The sequence below is a fragment of the Hemitrygon akajei genome, chromosome 14, assembly GCF_048418815.1.
Source record: "Hemitrygon akajei chromosome 14, sHemAka1.3, whole genome shotgun sequence".
Lineage (NCBI taxonomy): Eukaryota > Metazoa > Chordata > Chondrichthyes > Myliobatiformes > Dasyatidae > Hemitrygon > Hemitrygon akajei.
In genome coordinates, this window is record NC_133137.1 from 93,380,402 (window position 1) to 93,398,044 (window position 17,643).

The 17,643-nt window shown below is 38.4% G+C and overlaps 1 protein-coding gene across 1 annotated transcript in view; it reads left to right on the plus strand.

Moving 5' to 3' along the window:
* The window catches only part of fam185a (family with sequence similarity 185 member A), a 71,318-nt gene that overhangs the window by 4,875 nt on the left and 48,800 nt on the right, over window positions 1-17,643 (plus strand). Inside the window, exon 3 of the mRNA XM_073066626.1 lies at window positions 14,584-14,676. Within this exon, the coding sequence (XP_072922727.1) occupies window positions 14,584-14,676 (93 nt within the window). The remainder of the gene's footprint in view (window positions 1-14,583; window positions 14,677-17,643) is intronic.

The window sequence follows — 17,643 nt, forward strand, 5'->3', positions numbered from 1 at the left end:
AGGAAGTGGTGAGGGTTGTTTGCTTGGCAGCATTTTGTTTTTCAGCATAAATTTGCTTGTAAGGAAGAAGGGTTGAAGGCAGGGAATGACTGAAATGCTGACTCCATTCTAAACTTGGGTCCATGTCCATCGTCATTTGTGCCAAGTGTTCCAACTTCCACCATTCCCTCACCGTTGGTAAACTCCCAGGATTTTCAAAATCGACTGTTGCTTGCAACATCTGGGAGATAGTTCGCCATAAAAAAAATACCTTGAATGTGGATCACACCTTGGTCGAGTGGGTTGAATCAGCGATGTTGCTTTAGGTGGCAGGAAACGTACTGTTATGTTAGGATGAATGCTGTCCAAATGTTTAGGGTGGGCTGGCGCATTGTCAAGCAGCAAAAGAACTTTAAAGGCAAGATTCTGTTCCTGGCAGTAGCGTCCCAGAGCTGTGTTACTTTCACCTGATGCAGCGCTGTTTATAATTTCCAACTTTTTTTCAAGTGTTAAAGCGGTTCTCTGCCGCTCGGCTGATGGCCCAGGACATGACGTCGGACGCTTAGGAGGCATAGTTAAATATTTCAAGCACAAAATCACTGCACTATAGGGAAAACCAACAAAAGTTTAAGAGCGCAAGATCGCACATCCACACCTTGCCAAAACCAATGCGAGACTGGCGGGAGTGAGACTGTGACGCGTGCGCATGTGACTTGTATTGGCGGGAAAGCAGTGCTCCTCGCGTAACTGTGAGTTTTGGACACATATAAAGAGACATTGGTAGAAATAGGTTCCTTGCATAACTATGAATCTGCATAGTCTGAAGACACATATAACAAGGATAGGGTGTACTTGGGACACTATGCCACTTAATTGGGCAGGGGATTGTTGCCAAACAGGTTCTAACTAACATCAGTCATGCACTTATGTGGCCATTAGACATCTAGTGGTTAGAGCAATTAGTGGCAATTGTGTGTGTTTGCATTCAAAAAGCAGCAATTTTTGTCATGATAGTAGGCGAGAAATGAGAAGTAAAACAATTCAGAACTGTTTTGCTCATTACAGTTTCAAACATTCAGGCTTGGAGATACCAGAAATGTCTGGGAGTGAAAATGAAATTTTTTCACTACTTCAACAAGTTGAGAACTATGAAAAATTTGAAGGTATTGACAATTGTCTTGAATGTTACAATGAAAACGAAGATTTGGAGAATACAGTTTTCGATAGCATTGTATGAAGGTACCCCATTATCTGGACTAGTTGTTTGTGCTGTTTGTTTATTGCATACATTGGGTGAGTTCCTCTGTTGATAACTATTAGGAACCAATACACAGCTTTATAGTACTGTAGCAGTATTGATAGTGTTCTCATTTGTTCTATATTTCATTTAGATGCATAATTTGTTTCTCAGTTTGTCTTTTTATATCTTTATAACTATTTCTATGAAACCGGCTAATTAGGGCAGCCGCTTAATCGTGCCAAAATGTTCTGATACTGATGTGCCCCAATTAACCAGAATCCACTGTATTCTGAGATAATAGTTGTAATTTCACTTACTGTCAAGCAGTTTTGTACTAATATGCTGTTACCAGTAATTAAAAAGTTCTAAGTAAATTTATCGTCAAAAGTACTTAAAAGTGAGTCCATAGGTTATGGAATCAGTTCAGAGTTGAGGTTATTCATGCTGGTCAGGGACCTTATGGCTGAAGGGTCATAAATGTTACTGAACCTGGTGGTGTGGGACTGCCTTCCCAATAGCAGGGGCATGAAAACAACATGGCCTGGATGGCGAAGGTACTGCTTTCTTGTGGCAGTGCCACAAATTTCAAAATTGAATTTTGAAAGAAAATTCAAAGTATTTTAAGGTCTGGTCCCTTTTAAGTTGCTCTCATCAACAATTAAAATGTGGCACCTGAGGTCAGCGGGAGACGCTCATGGAGTGAGTACTGTTTCAGATCCGCTCCATAACCTTTACCTTTTCTAACCTTTGATCACCCTTATTCAACTTATTGTTACCTACACCAAAAGATTTTTGCTACTTTCTTGGGCTTATCGTTAAGATTTTATTGTGAATTTTTGAAGATATGCAAACAGAAATGGCTCTTAGATCCAAAGGACGAGAACCGGGGCGTAACCCGAACGGCAATGGAAAGAAGCAAGCTCAACCGCAATGCACTGAGTTAACTTATGAACTGTTTATGGAGGTTTTGGATAGAAAATTTGATGAACAACATCAGGCTTTTCAAGATTATATGGTTAAGACGGATTCAGTAATTAACCAGCAGCAAATGCTTATCGCGTCTTTGCAAGATGAAGCGCGGAAACGAGATTTGACAATTGAAAAATTGCAACAGGATTTAATTTTGACCATTAAACTGGTGGAGACACTTAAAGCCAAGAGTGTCGATTTGGAGAATCGGTCCAGAAGACAGAACTTACGCATACTTGGTCTCCCAGACGGCATAGAAAAAGGCGACCCTTCGAAATACTTTGCTCAATTTCTAAAAGATGCGTTTCCGTCGGTTTTTCCAGAAAACCCCCCGGTACTTGACCGAGCACATAGAATTTGGAGTCGTTCACCGAGTGCGTCAGATAAACCCCCGGTGGTAATCGTCCGATTTCACTATGTTCACGACAAAGAACAACTCATTCGTGAAGCTCGAAGGGCTGGGATGATTAAATTTCATGATTATTGCTTTCGTTTGGTGGAAGATTTTAGTCCAGAAATTATGAAGAAGAGGCTTCTCTTTAAACCTCTGATGTCTGAATGTTATGAGAAAAATCTAAAACCTGCGCTCTTATACCCGGCGAAGCTCAGGATTTCCCCGCCGAACGCTCCGCGTAGAGTATTCCTTTCCACCTTCGAGGCGAAAAAGTATTTGGAAGAGAACTTCCCTACTGATACAGTCACTACTTTCTAATAAATGAGTGATTCTGATTGTGAAAGACGGTTTTCGATTCCTTAAACCAGGGTTAGTCTCTGGTTATTGGTGTAGGTTTATCCTATACATATTTAAGTTAAAGTGTGCTTTCGTTATATTAATCGCTTTGTCTTATACACTTTAACTACTATACTATATTTTTGTCTATTACTTTTGTTCCCTTGAAGGTATATTTTTAACCTTTCGAAGGGAATTTTTTTTTTAATATCAAGATAGTGGTTTTTTGTAAAGTATTCTTGGTTTAGTTTAAGATGGCGTTATTGTTTCTTTTTTCGTCTTCTTCCTATAATGCATCGCTTATCATAGTTTAAACACTTCTTGATTTGTTTGGGTTATAACCCGATTTATAAACTTTTAGTGATTATATTCCCTTTTTTTTTACAACCCAGCATATTAAGAAGCGTAGTTTTTAGTACTGCGATCATAATTCTTAAAGTTGGGGTGGTTTTTTTAATATATCCTTTAAACACGGAGTGGTCTGCCGCTGATATGGGGGTAGAGTTAGTCTCATTTTTTCCTTTTTCTAGCCATATTTTGGCTTTTTTTCTTTTTCATGTGGGGGTGGGGGTTGGTCTGTTTTCCTTTTTAATTTTTCTCTTATTAATTTGTTTTAGTTTTTTTACTTGGGCTGTTCTTGAACTACAAATATGTCTACGATGTCGTCACTTCCGGGTCCGCTCCTTATTTTTGTCCCTCTTCCGGGTGCATGAGTTTATAACATGGTTAACCCTTTATATACCAAAGGGATGACTTTAGAAACATGGCGCAAACCATTAACTTTGTGTCTTGGAATACTAATGGATTAAACCATCCGATTAAATGAAAGAAGATTTTCAAAGTATTCCAAAGACTTAATGCACATATCATTTTTGTACAAGAAACTCATGTGAGGAAGGAGGACAAATATCGCTTTTTTAGGTCTTGGCGGGGTCAACAGTATCATTCGAATTCAAATGCCAAAGTTAAGGGAGTTTCAATTTTTATTGACTCCTCTATTGCATTTGTTCAACATGATATCCTTTCGGATCCGAATGGTAGATTTTTGTTAGTTACGGGTTTACTTGGTAATAAAAAGGTTGCTATGGTTAATGTTTATGCCCCGAATGTGGATTGTCCTGACTTTTTTAAGTCCTTATTTACTTCTTTACCTAATTTAAATGAATATAAGTTAATAATGGGTGGTGACTTTAATTGTTGTTTAATTCCTTTGATGGACAAATCTACACCTATTCAGACTCTACCCAATAAGTCGGCCACTTGTATTAACTCCTTTTTGACTGATAATGGAGTTTTTGATATTTGGAGATTTCGTCATCCTAATGACAAAGAGTTTTCTTTTTTCTCACATGTTTATCACTCCTATTCGAGAATTGATTATTTTTTTATTGACTCTTGTTTTATTCCATCGGTAATTGGTTGTAATTATGATATTATAGCTATTTCCGACCATGCTCCATTAAAACTTTCTATTAATGTTACGGATACAGCTTTAAGTGCTAGACAATGGCAATTTGACTCTACCTTATTGCAAGAGCCGGACTTTATTAAATTTATGAAGGAACAGATCGATTTCTTCTTTTCAACTAATTCCACGGAGGATATCTCTTGCGGAATACTTTGAGTCACTTTTAAAGCGTATATACGTGGACAGATTATCTCTTATTCTGCTGGTCTGAGAAAACGCATTAAGAAGGAAACTCTTTTATTGGTTGATAAAATTAAAGAGATTGACAAGAAATATTTGACTACTCCTAGCAAGGAACTTTATAAACAAAGGGTTGAACTTCAAATGGAACATAGTTTATTACTTACATCTCCGATTGAAAATCAATTAATGAAAACCAGATCTGATTTCTATATACATAGTGATAAATCGGGAAAACTGTTAGCTAGTCAGCTGAAGAATGTTTCAGTTAAACGCCAAATCACTAAGGTTCGACAGCAGATTGGGGATTTGACAGTTAACCATGATGAGATAAATAAGTCTTTTCAAGTCTTTTATACCTCCCTGTATCAGTCTGAATTCCCTCAGGATCATAATACCATGTGTGATTTTCTCGGGAAATTGAATTTTCCAAAACTATCATCTGATGATCTTTCAGTAATAGATACTCCGTTTACGGATGCGGAAATTAAAGGGGTTATTTCCTCAATGAATTCTGGGAAAGCACCAGGTCCAGATGGGTACACAGTAGAATTTTTTAAATGTTTTTCTGCTACTCTAGCTCCTTGGCTATGCAAGGTTTTTGAAGAAGCAATTAGATTGGGGAATTTGCCACAATCTTTTTATAGAGCTTCCATTTCTTTAATACTGAAGAAAGATAAAGACCCTACTGATTGTGCATCTTATAGACCAATATCTTTATTGAATGTGGATTCTAAGATTTTTTCCAAGTTGCTGGCTTCCAGGCTGGAGAAGGTATTACCCCAAATTATTTCGGAAGACCAAACCGGTTTTATTAAAAATCGCTATTCCTTTTTCAATGTTAGGAGATTATTGAATATTGTTTATACTCCTTCACATAATACTTCAGAATGTGTTGTTTCATTAGATGCGGAGAAAGCATTTGATAGAGTTGAATGGCCTTACTTATTTTATGTGCTGGAGAAGTTTAATTTCAGTCCGACCTTCATTTCTTGGATTAAACTGATATATCAAACTCCAGTAGCCTCGGTGTTTACTAATAATCAAAGATCTCCATTTTTTCGTTTATTTCGGGGCACTAGACAAGGTTGTCCTCTTAGTCCATTACTATTTAACATTGCTTTAGAACCTTTGGCAATTGCCATCAGAGAATCACAGGATATTTTGGGTATTAATCGTGGAACAGATATTCATAAGGTATCTTTATATGCAGACGATTTATTATTATTCATCTCTAACCCTGAGAAATCTATTCCAGCAGTCTTATCATTGTTGGCTCAATTTAGTGAGTTTTCTGGGTATAAGTTAAATCTTAATAAGAGTGAATTGTTTCCTTTGAATAGACAGGTCCCAAATTATGGTATTTTACCTTTTAAATTAGCTAATGACTCTTTTACTTACTTAGGGATTAAAATTACCAAAAACCATAAAGAATTATTTAGGTTTAATTTTCTACCCTTAATTGATCAGATTAAAGGTTTGTTTACTAAGTGGTCACCATTATCTTTATCTCTGATAGGTAGGATTAATGCTATTAAGATGGTTATTTTACCTAAATTTTTATATGTTTTTCAAGCGGTACCAATTTTTATTCCGAAATCCTTTTTTACTAATGTTGATTCAAAAATTTCTTCATATATATGGCAGAATAAAAATCCCAGGTTAGGTAAAATATACTTACAGAAGACAAAGAAGGATGGTGGGTTGGCATTACCCAATTTCAGATTTTATTATTGGGCAGTTAATATTAGATATTTGATATGTTGGTTGAAAGAGTGGGATGGTCCTTTTGGCCCTCATTGGGTGAGTTTGGAAACTAAATCGGTATCTGCTTATGCTCTGGGTTCTATTTTAGGGACATCTGTCCCTTTTGCTCTTTCTAAATTGCCGAAGCGAATCGACAACCCGATAGTTAAATATACCTTACGTATATGGTTTCAATTTCGGAAATTTTTCGGGTTGACTCAATTCGTGTTAAATAGTCCTATTGTATCTAATTGTTTTTTTCAACCCTCAATTATAGATCAAGCTTTTTTGGCTTGGAAAACTAAGGGATTATTAAGATTTTCCGACTTATTTTTGGACAACTGTTTTATGTCTTTTGAGCAATTAGCTAATAAATATAATTTGCCTAGATTTCATTTTTTTAGATACTTACAGGTTAGGCATTTTTAAAGTACGGTACTTCCTTCGTTCCCAAATTTTCTGTCTTCAGATATTTTGGAGAGTTTGTTTGAATTAAACCCTTTTCAAAAAGGGCTTATATCAAAAGTTTATAATATAATTATGAAGATACGTTCAGTGCCCTTTGATAAGACCAAAAATGATTGGGAAAGAGAGCTTAATCTTATTATTCCTATTGAGAATTGGGATAGAATTCTTCAATTAGTTAATACATCATCTATATGTGCCAAACATTCATTAATACAATTTAAGGTTGTACATAGGGCCCATATGTCCAAGGATAAATTAGCTCATTTTTATTCTCATATAAACCCTATTTGTGACAGATGTCAATTAGAAATCGCGTCTTTAACTCATATGTTTTGGTCATGTCCGCTTTTGAAAAAATATTGGAAAGATATTTTTGATATTATTTCGGCGGTACTGAACATTGATTTACAACCCCATCCTATTACCGCAATTTTTGGTTTACCGATGATGGATTTACTTCACTTATCTCCTTCCGCCTGTCGAATGATTGCTTTTCTCACTTTGATGGCTGGAAGATCTATTTTGTTGAATTGGAAGGAAATTAATCCTCCCACGGTATTTCATTGGCTTTCTCAAACTATGTTATGTCTAAATTTAGAAAAAATTAGAAGTGCTGTATTTGATACTTCTATTAAATTTGAAAAGATATGGATAGATAGAGATAGATAGATAGATAGATACTTTATTCATCCCCATGGGGAAATTCAACTTTTTTTCCAATGTCCCATACACTTGTTGTAGCAAAACTAATTACATACAATACTTAACTCAGTAAAAAATATGATATGCATCTAAATCACTATCTCAGAAAGCATTAATAATAGCTTTTAAAAAGTTCTTAAGTCCTGGCGGTAGAATTGTAAAGCCTAATGGCATTGGGGAGTATTGACCTCTTCATCCTGTCTGAGGAGCATTGCATCGATAGTAACCTGTCGCTGAAACTGCTTCTCTGTCTCTGGATGGTGCTATGTAGAGGATGTTCAGAGTTATCCATAATTGACCGTAGCCTACTCAGCGCCCTTCGCTCAGCTACCGATGTTAAACTCTCGAGTACTTTGCCCACGACAGAGCCCGCCTTCCTTACCAGCTTATTAAGACGTGAGGCGTCCCTCTTCTTAATGCTTCCTCCCCAACACGCCACCACAAAGAAGAGGGCGCTCTCCACAACTGACCTATAGAACATCTTCAGCATCTCACTACAGACTACACTACACTACACTACAGACAAACAATGGAGACCATTTATTCAATATTTTCATATGATGTAATGGCCCTGTGCCAGGCTTATTGGTTTTTTCAGCTTTAATCGTATGTATGTTGAGAGGATCGGAGTTGACGTCATTGATGTTTATGTATGCTTGTGAGATACTATGAACAGCCCTTTTTCTTTTCTCTTTTTTTTAGTTTTTTTTCCTTCTTTGTTTTTTTTCTTAGATATTAGATTAGTTAACTTTCATATATAGATTTACTATTTTTTTTCTCTTTTTTATATTATATATTATGGAATATCTAGACTTACCTTGTTCATATATATACTATATGGTTTATGTTTTGGGAAAACTTACTTATACTGTATTCATTCCTTATGTATTCCTTCATGTGTAATGGGAGTCTATATGTTTGTAATCCCTTATCAATATTTTAATTGTATTTTATTCATAATATTTTTAATACTAATAAAAAGATTGAAAGAAAATGTGGCACCTTGGAAATATATTAATTAATGTTGTTCACAGGTGTAGTGAAGTCAGTGTGAGAGTTTTCGTGCAGTGTTGTTCTACAGTATGATTCCCCATAATGTTGAAGGATGAAACAGAATGAAGGACATTATTTCAGAATAGAAGACTAGGGAATCTGGCTTAAAACATCTGAGTTTACTAAAATAAATTACTTAGTCAAGCCAGCCGTATTGCTATTAATGGCCTGATTGTTTGTGTTTTCTGAGTTGTAAACTAGTTACTCCTCGCTCCAAATTGATTCACAAAGAGTAGACAAGACTTTATATATTAGCACTTAGCGCTGGCATGGATTTAGATTGGGAATTCAACTTCTGTTCCAGAAAAATAGCCCAGTGCTGTTGCTCATTTATTTTTATGCACTTTCAAAAGTCTAGACCAGGGTTCCCAAAATTTTTACGCCATAGAATCTTAACCGAGGGGTTTGTGGACCCAGAGTGGGAACCCTTGATCTAGACTGCTATCATGAAAATTTGCTGAAAATTTTCTAGAAAATTAATCCATATCAATTAAAGGTATTTGGTTTTAACTTGAAATATTTTATTTTCAGCATAAAGTCTGTATTTCGTACATATTCTTTTTGAAGTTCCTATTCATTCTGTAGATGAGGGCAGAAGTCAATCTCTCATGTTTTATAGTTCACAGGAAATGCTGTTTCATTGTGAACCAATCTGTGTATTCTCCCTCAAGAATCTCATAATACTTCTTCTGTTCATTGTATTTTCACTTAATGCAATTATTTAAATGAGGGGTATTGTTAACCTGTATGAGCAATATGTTAAATTTCTGTATTTATCTTCTGAGCATAACCTTTGTTTTCTTAAGAAATAAAATGAATTAATGAAATACGTTGACAGGTTTCTATTTCAGAACCAAAACTACACTTAAAACCTGGATGTTCTTTAAATAAGAAAATAATTTCTAATTTGTTGAAATACTCATATATTAAATATTTACAGTGCCTTGTAAAAGTATTCAGCCCCCAACTCTTTGTTCACAAAAGTGAGTATTATGACGAGATTTTGATAAATTTAACTGATAATTTTTATTTTTGAATCATATGGTCTTTTTTTTCCACAATGGAGTCCAAAAATGGGAAAATTGTAAATCAGGAAAGTCTAAAAATAGAAAACTAAAATGTCAGCTGTCCAAAAGTATTCATCCCCCTTTGCTCAGTACTTAATTGAATGGCCTCTCACAGCTTTTCATCCAATAGTCTTTTTGAAAAAGTTTTTATTAGCTTTGAACAACATGATGGAGCGAAGTTTGCCCATTTCTCCTTGCAGAATTGCTCAAGCTGTGCCAGGTTAGTTAGGGAGTGACATTGGGTAAGCAGTCTTGAGGTCTTGCCAGAGATACCCGATCAGGTTAAGAAGGACTCTGACTGGGCCGCTCGAGGACATCAGTTTTTTTCATTTGCAGCCGCTCCATGATTGCTCTGGCAGTTGTTCTGCTGAAAGATGAACTTTCTTCCTAATTTAAGCTTTCTGGCAGAGACTAGCACAATTTTATCCAGGATCTCTATATTTGGCAGCATTCATCTTCCCATCAACCCTGACTAGATTTCCAGTCCCTGCTGCTGCAAAGCACCCCCATAGCATGATGCTACTTCCACCATACTTTACAGTAAGGATGGCATTACCTGGCTGTTGTGCAGTATTAGATTTATACCATGTACTGCTTAGTTTTGAGGCTAGTAAGTTCCACTTTAGTCTCATCCGTCCACAAGATCTTCTTCCATGTTTTTACAGTATCCTTGTAGTGACACTGTGTGAGGTCTTTATGAGCAAGGATATGTTTTTTTTCAGCCAGGGCTTCTTCCTTGCCACTTTTCCATAAATAACTTTTTTGTGTATGACCTTGAGAGACTGGAGCCATGAACTTCATGTCCAGTTGCAGCCACTGACTTCTGCAGCTGACTCAGAGTGACTGTTGGTGTCACAGTAGTCTCTTTTACAAGTACAGGTAGTCCCCGAGTTATGAACGTCTGACTTACGGACAACTCGGACTTACGAACCGAGGAAGGAGAACGCCATCCGCCATTTTAAGTCATTGCCATTGACACTGTGTTGAGTGTTTAACTTTGTATTTGGCTTAAAATTTTCTTAGTAAGATTCACCTTGACCCCAGGGTGGAGAACGGAGTTTCCCGAGTTCGATCCAGTGATAGACTGTTCCCGTGCCGGGTTGATGTCGATCCAGTGACTCCGTACCATCCGTGCCAGGTCGATGTCGAGTTCGCAACTCGACCTCGTTAAAAAAAAACACTGCCACCTCCAGTTTAAATTCCCACGTGGAATATTGTGGATGATCAAATACCCAAACCCTGCACAGCCCCCATTTGTCCCATTTAGCCTGTCTCAATGTGGTGGTCCTTAGGACCCAGCGGACCTCGGGAGCTGCCACCCACAGTGTTTCTGTTCCATTGGCGGGAAGCGATCACGATTGAAAATAAAGTGGAAATAATAAAGTGTTTGGAAAGAGGTGAAACGCCGTTGGTCATTGGAAAAGCGTTAGGCTACAGTCGGTCAACAATCGGAACAATTTTAAAGGATAGCGAATAAAGTGAAAATAATGGAGCGTATGAAAGGTGCTGCCCCGATGAAAGCTACAATTATTACTAAGCAACGCAGTGGTTTAATTATTGGAATACATATGTTTCTTAAGTGTTTTATATGCATAGAAAGGTAAAATATATACTATATACTAAGACAAACGTTTGACTAACTGACGCTAAATAATACCGGATGTACTTGTTCCGACTTCCGTACAAATCCGACTTAAAGACGGACTCAGGAACGGAACTCGTACATAACCCGGGGACTGCCTGTACCTTTCTTCTCCAGCAACTATGTTTAAAGAGGGAGCCTGAAATTGGCAGTGTGGCTGTGGTTTCATATTTTTTCCACTTTTTCCACAATGGACTGCACTGAGCACCAAGGTATGTTCAGTGCCTTTGAGATGGTCTTGTATTCTTCCCCAGAGTTGTGCTTCTCTATTAACATTTTCCTGACTTGTCTTGAGTACTCTTTTGCCTTATTTTTTGTGTGGTCTGTTGAAAATCTACCATATTGTTGGACCTTACAGAGAGAGGGAGTATTTATTCTAATTAATTCTTTGGAAACAAGTGACCCTCTAATTTTCTCCATCAACAATCTGTCTGAGTTGGTTAGGTAATATACAATATTGTACCCAAGGAAAGTTAGTGTAGTAATTACAAAGGGATGAATACTTTTGCAGCCTCACAATTTTGGTTTTTAATTTTTATTAAATTGTCGGCAGCTTTTGGAATTTTTCCTTTGATTTGACGTGTTACACAATGTTTTGTAGATTAACTCAAAAAATCCTCCTTCAATATGCTGTATTTTAAATTTAGAAAATTAGATAGTAAAATGTGTTTACAGTTGTGGGGGCTGAATATTTTTACAGGGTACTGTAACTGTGTTGCTCATAAGATGTTCAAGAAAAATGGGTAGGTGTTCCTCAGAGGATGTACAGGATTTTTGCTTTTAATTGACCATGTAAAGTAATAGAAGGTAAAACTTTGGTGAAGCACATGATGAGAAACGTAGAGTTGTGGCTACGTAAACTTTATTGACATTTCATTAAAAATCTTGCTTGTGTATCATAAATTAATAGAGTTGTACAGCATATTCATGTTGACAATCGTACTTATCGATACTACCCCCGTTTACTCACATTTGTTCTGTGGGCCAGCTATGCCTTGGTGATTCAACTGCTTGTCTCAATGCTTCTAATGGAGAGGACATGCGTTCTCTATGTCCTCAAATAGTTGTTCCAGATTCCAACCACTCTTATTGTGAGGGCATAGAAACTGCCCCCTTAGATCCCTGCTAAGCTCTCCTCTTATACCATTGCCTTCCTATATTGAGAAAAAGAGCTGGGTTAGCTCCTCTATAGCCTGCTTTCCTTTGTTTTCTCTCCTCCACCTTTCCTCCCACCCAATTTTTATCATTAAAAGGCCACTTTTTCTTCTGGCTTTGACACTCTACTGCCCTGCATCAAGTCAGCACCCAACTGCTGAAACTTGAATGTGATGCTTTATTTTTCAGCCATTTTCACACTTGCTTCAATTGATCTGCTTTTATATTCCCTGATAGTTACGTAACCCCCATTTCCCTCAAGTTTTACGCTTAATTTTAGGTCACCACATTTACCGTGATGAAATGCTTTGAGAGGATGATCATGGCTAGAATTAACTCCTGCCAAATTGGACCCACTGCAATTTGCCTACCACCACAATAGGTCTACAGTGGAAAAAGTCACTAGCTGAACTCGGTCTTGGACCACCTGGACAGCAGCAATATCTATGTCAGACTGCTGTTTAGTTTTGTTTACTAATATTCCTTCAGTGCTTCAAAACTGGGGCCTCTGTACCTCTCTCTGCAACTGGATCCTTGAGTTCCTCATAGGCCAACCAGTGCAGATTGGAAATAACATCTCATCCTCAATGAAAATCAATACAGATGCACCTCAAGGATGCGTGCTTAGCCCTGTGTTCTCCTCTCTACACTCATGACTGTAGCTAGACACAGCGCAAACAGATCTATAAATTTGCTGATGACATAACTGTTATTGGCAGAATCTCAGGTGGTGACGAGGAGGTGTATAAGAGTGAGATAGATCAGCTGGTTGAGTGGTGTCACAACAGCAACCTTGTACTCAATGTCAGTAAAACCAAGGAATTGAAATGTGGAGAGCAAACCCGAGGAAATCTGCAGATGCTGGAAATTCAAACAACAACACACACAAAATGCTGGTAGAACACAGCAGGCTAGGCAGCATCTATAGGGAGAAGTGATGTCGATGTTTCGGGCCGAGACCCTTCGTCAGGACTAACCGAAAGGAAAGATAGTAAGAGATTTAAAAGTAGAGGGGGGAGGGGGAAATGCGAAATGATAGTAGATTGGAGGGGGTGGGATGAAGCTAAGAGCTGGAAAGGTGATTGGCGAAAGTGATACAGAGCTGGAGAAGGGAAAGGATCATGGGACGGGAGGCCTCAGGAGAAAGAAGGGGGGTGGGGAGCACCAGAGGGAGATGGAGAACAGGCAAACAACTAAATATGTCAGGGATGGGTTAAGAAGGGGAGGAGGGGCATTAACGGAAGTTAGAGAAGTCAATGTTCATGCCATCAGCTTGGAGGCTACCCAGCTGGTATATAAGGTGTTGTTCCTCCAACCTGAGTTTGGATTCATTTTGACAATAGAGGAGGCCATGGATAGACATATCAGAATGGGAATGGGACGTGGAATTAAAATGTGTGGCCACTGGGAGATCCTGCTTTTTCTGGCGGACCGAGCGTAGGTGTTCCACGAAACGGTCTCCCAGTCTGCGTCGGGTCTCGCCAATATATAAAAGGCCACACCGGGAGCACCGGACGCAGTATACCACACCAGCCGACTCACAGGTGAAGTGTCGCCTCACCTGGAAGGACTGAAATGTGGACTTCAGGAAGGGGAAGTCGAAGGAACACAGACTTCGCTTTCTTAGAGGGGTCACCAATTGAAAGGGTGAGCAGTTTCAGGTTCCTGGATGTCCATATCTCTGAAGATCTAAAATGTTGATACAATTATGAAGAAGGCACGCCAATAGCTATCTTTTATTAGAAGTTTGGTGAGATTTGGTATGTCTAGCATATTTGTACAGATGTACCATGGAGAGTATTATGGTTGCGTCACCATCTAGTATCGAGGGGGCCACTGCACAGGATCAGAAAAGGATGCAGAGGGTTGTAAACTCAGCCAATTCAATATCATGGGCACTAGACTCCCCACCATTGAGGACATCTTCAATCTTCAATCTCATTTCTACCACAGAGAGAAAGTGTAAGAGCCTGAAGACACACACTCAACATTTTAGGAACAGCTTCTTCCCCTCTGCCATCCGATTTCTAATGGACAATGAACTACTTCACAATTTTTGCTCTCTTTTGAAATCATCATGGATATTAATTTGTGATATTGTATTGGGAATGCTAATAGATATTCGAAGTTTTATTCTTGGTTGAAACAAAGCGTAATTTTCTTTTTGTTTATTGTGCTACTCAGGCCCATAAAGTCAAAGTGCAAAGCAGAGGTGGAAACATAATCTGTCTAGGAACAATCCATGGAAATGTAGATATACAGACCAACAGTAAAGGTGTAAGTTAAATTTAATTCCTTTCTATTCATTAACTTTTATCGTTTTCACAGTAGATTGAGAATAGATAATAAATCATCTGTAGGATAAACATTCCATTCCAGACTAAAGACTCATTTTTTTAAAAAATCTGAAAATAAGTCAAGGATTAATTCCAGAGTTGTCTTTGGAGGGATGCCTAATATATTTTGATTCCTACCAAAAATAAGCCATGAAACTAAAGTAGCTTATTTCCTATCGAAGGGAAATAATCTTTCATTCCACAATAGCATGACCATATACTGGACTCCAGATTACTCATTCATCTAAACGCTCTAAGTAATTGCATGCAAATTGGATACCTTTTTTAAAAAAAAATTAACCTTTCCCTTTGGTAATCAGTCTTCTCTTCACTTGTCTATTAAAAGAAAGACTCAGAACTTGCTCCCAGTTTACTCCCAAGCTGAGTGACTGTCAGGAGAAGGAGGGGAAATGCACAGCCAATGCAGAGTATACCCGTAGCTGTTCCCCTCAATAATAAGTATACAACTTTGGATACTATTGAGAGGGACAACCTACCAGGGGGAGCCACAGTGACTGGGTCTCTAACACTGAGTCTGGTGCTGTTGCTCGGCACAGCAGAAAGGTGAAGAGGACTGCAGTTTTAATAGGTGAATCCTTAGTCAGAGGGACAGAGATGAGGTCTGTGGGCAGAAGGGAGACATCTAGATGGTATGTGTTTCCCTGCTGCCAGGGTCAGGGCCATGGCATTCTCAAGGGCGAGGATGAGCAACCAGAAGTCTTGGTGCATATTGGCACCAATGACATAGGTAGACAAGGTGAGGAGGTCCTGAAGGGAGATTTTAGAGAGCTATGTAGAAAGCTGAGAAACAAGACCTCCAATGCAGTAATCTCTGGATTGCTGCCTGTGCCATGTGCCAGTGAGGATAAGAATGGAAGAATGATTTGGCAAGTGAACACGTGGCTGAGGAACTGGTGCAGGGGACAGGTGTTCAGATTTATGGATCATTGGGATCTAATCTGGGGAAGGTATGACCTGTACAAAAGAGATGGGTTACACCTGAACCCAAGGAGGTCCAATATCCTTGCAGGCAGGTTGGCTAGAGTTGCTTGGGTGGGTTTAAACAAATTTGGAAGGGGGCTGGGAACTGGAGTGATAGTGGTGAAGGTGAGATAGTTGGTTTACAAATTGAAGCAATGTGTAGTGAGATTCCTAGCAAGGAGAGGCTGAAGGTGGGACAAAATAGCAGTCAACAGGATGAGTTGCAACGTAAAAGGTGGACAAAATTGAAAGAGGTGAATACAGGACTGAAAGTATTATATTTGAATGCACGCAGTATATGGAATAAGATAGATGAACTTGTAGCAGATTGGCATGTATGATGATGTAGGCATCTCTGAATCATGGCTGAAAGAAGATTATAGCTGGGAGCTTAATGTCCAAGAATACACATTATAATGAAAGGACAGGCAGGAAGGCGAAATGGGTGGCGTTACTCTATTGGTAAAAAATGAAATCAAATAATTAGAAAGAGGTGACATAGGGTCAGAAGGTGTTGAATCATTGTGGATAGAACTAAGGAAGTGCAAGGGTAAAAAGACCCTCATGGGAGTTATATTCAGATCCCTCCAAACAGTAGCAAGGATGTGGTCTACAAATTACAGGGGGAGGTAGAAAATACATGCCAAAAGAACAGTTTTGCAATAGTCATGGAGGATTTCAATATGCAGATAGATTTGGAAAACCTAGTTGGTAAGGGATTCCAGGAGGGGGAGTTACTAGAGTGCCTACGAGATGGCTTTTTAGAGCAGCTTGTGATTAAGCCCACCAGGGGATCAGCTGTTCTGGATTGGGTGTTGTGCAATGATCCGGAATTGATTCGAGAGCTTAAGGTAAAAGAACCCTTAGGGGCAAGTAATCATAATATGATCAAATTCATCCTAAAATTTGAGAAGGAGAAGATAAAGTCAGATGTATCAGTATTACAGTGGAGTAAAGGGAATTACAGAGATACGAGAGAGAATTAATTGGAAAAGAACACTAACAGGGATGGTGGCAGAGCATCAATGGCTGAAATTCCTGGAAGCAATTTAGAAGGCACAGGATATACACATCCCAAAGAGGAAGAAGTATTCTAAAGGTAAGATAACACATTCCTGGCTAACAAGAAGTCAAAGCCAACATAAAAGCCAAAGAGAGGGTGTATAATAGGGCAAAATTAGTGGGGAGTTAGAGGATTAGGAAGATCTCAAGTGCCAACAGAAGGCAACTAGAGATGTATTCAGTCTTTACCTTCTTAATGATGAAAGTAAGCTAGCCAATAATATTACAGAGGATACCAAAAGATTCTTCAGATACATTAAGTGTAAAAGAGAGTGTATATTGGACCACTGGAGAACGATGCTGGAGAAATAGTAATAGGGGGTCAAGGAAATGGCGGACAAACTGAATAAGTATTTTTCTTCTCTCTGGAAGACACTAGCAGTATGATGGAAGTTCCAGGTGTCAGGACTCATGAAATGTGAGAAGTTATCATTACTAGAGAGAAAGTTCTTGGAAAATTGAAAGGTCTGAAGGCAGATTAGTCAACTGGACCAGATGGTGTACACCCAGGATTCTGAAAGAGGTAACTGGAGAGATTGTGGAGGTATTAGTAATGATCTTTCAAGAATCACTAGATTCTGGAATGGTTCAGGAAAACTGGAAAATTGCCAGTGTCACTCCACTCTTCAAGAAGGGAGAGAGGCAGAAGAAAGGAAATTATTAGCAAGTTGGTCTGATCTCAGTGGTTGGTAAGATGTTGGAGTTGATTGTTAAAATTTTGGTTTTGGGATACTTGGAGGCACATGATAAAATAGGCTATAGTCAGCATGGTTTCCTCAAGTAAAATCTTGCCTGAGAAATCTGTTGGAATTCTTTGAAAAAATAACAAGTGGGATAGACAAAGGAGAATTAGTTGATATTGTGT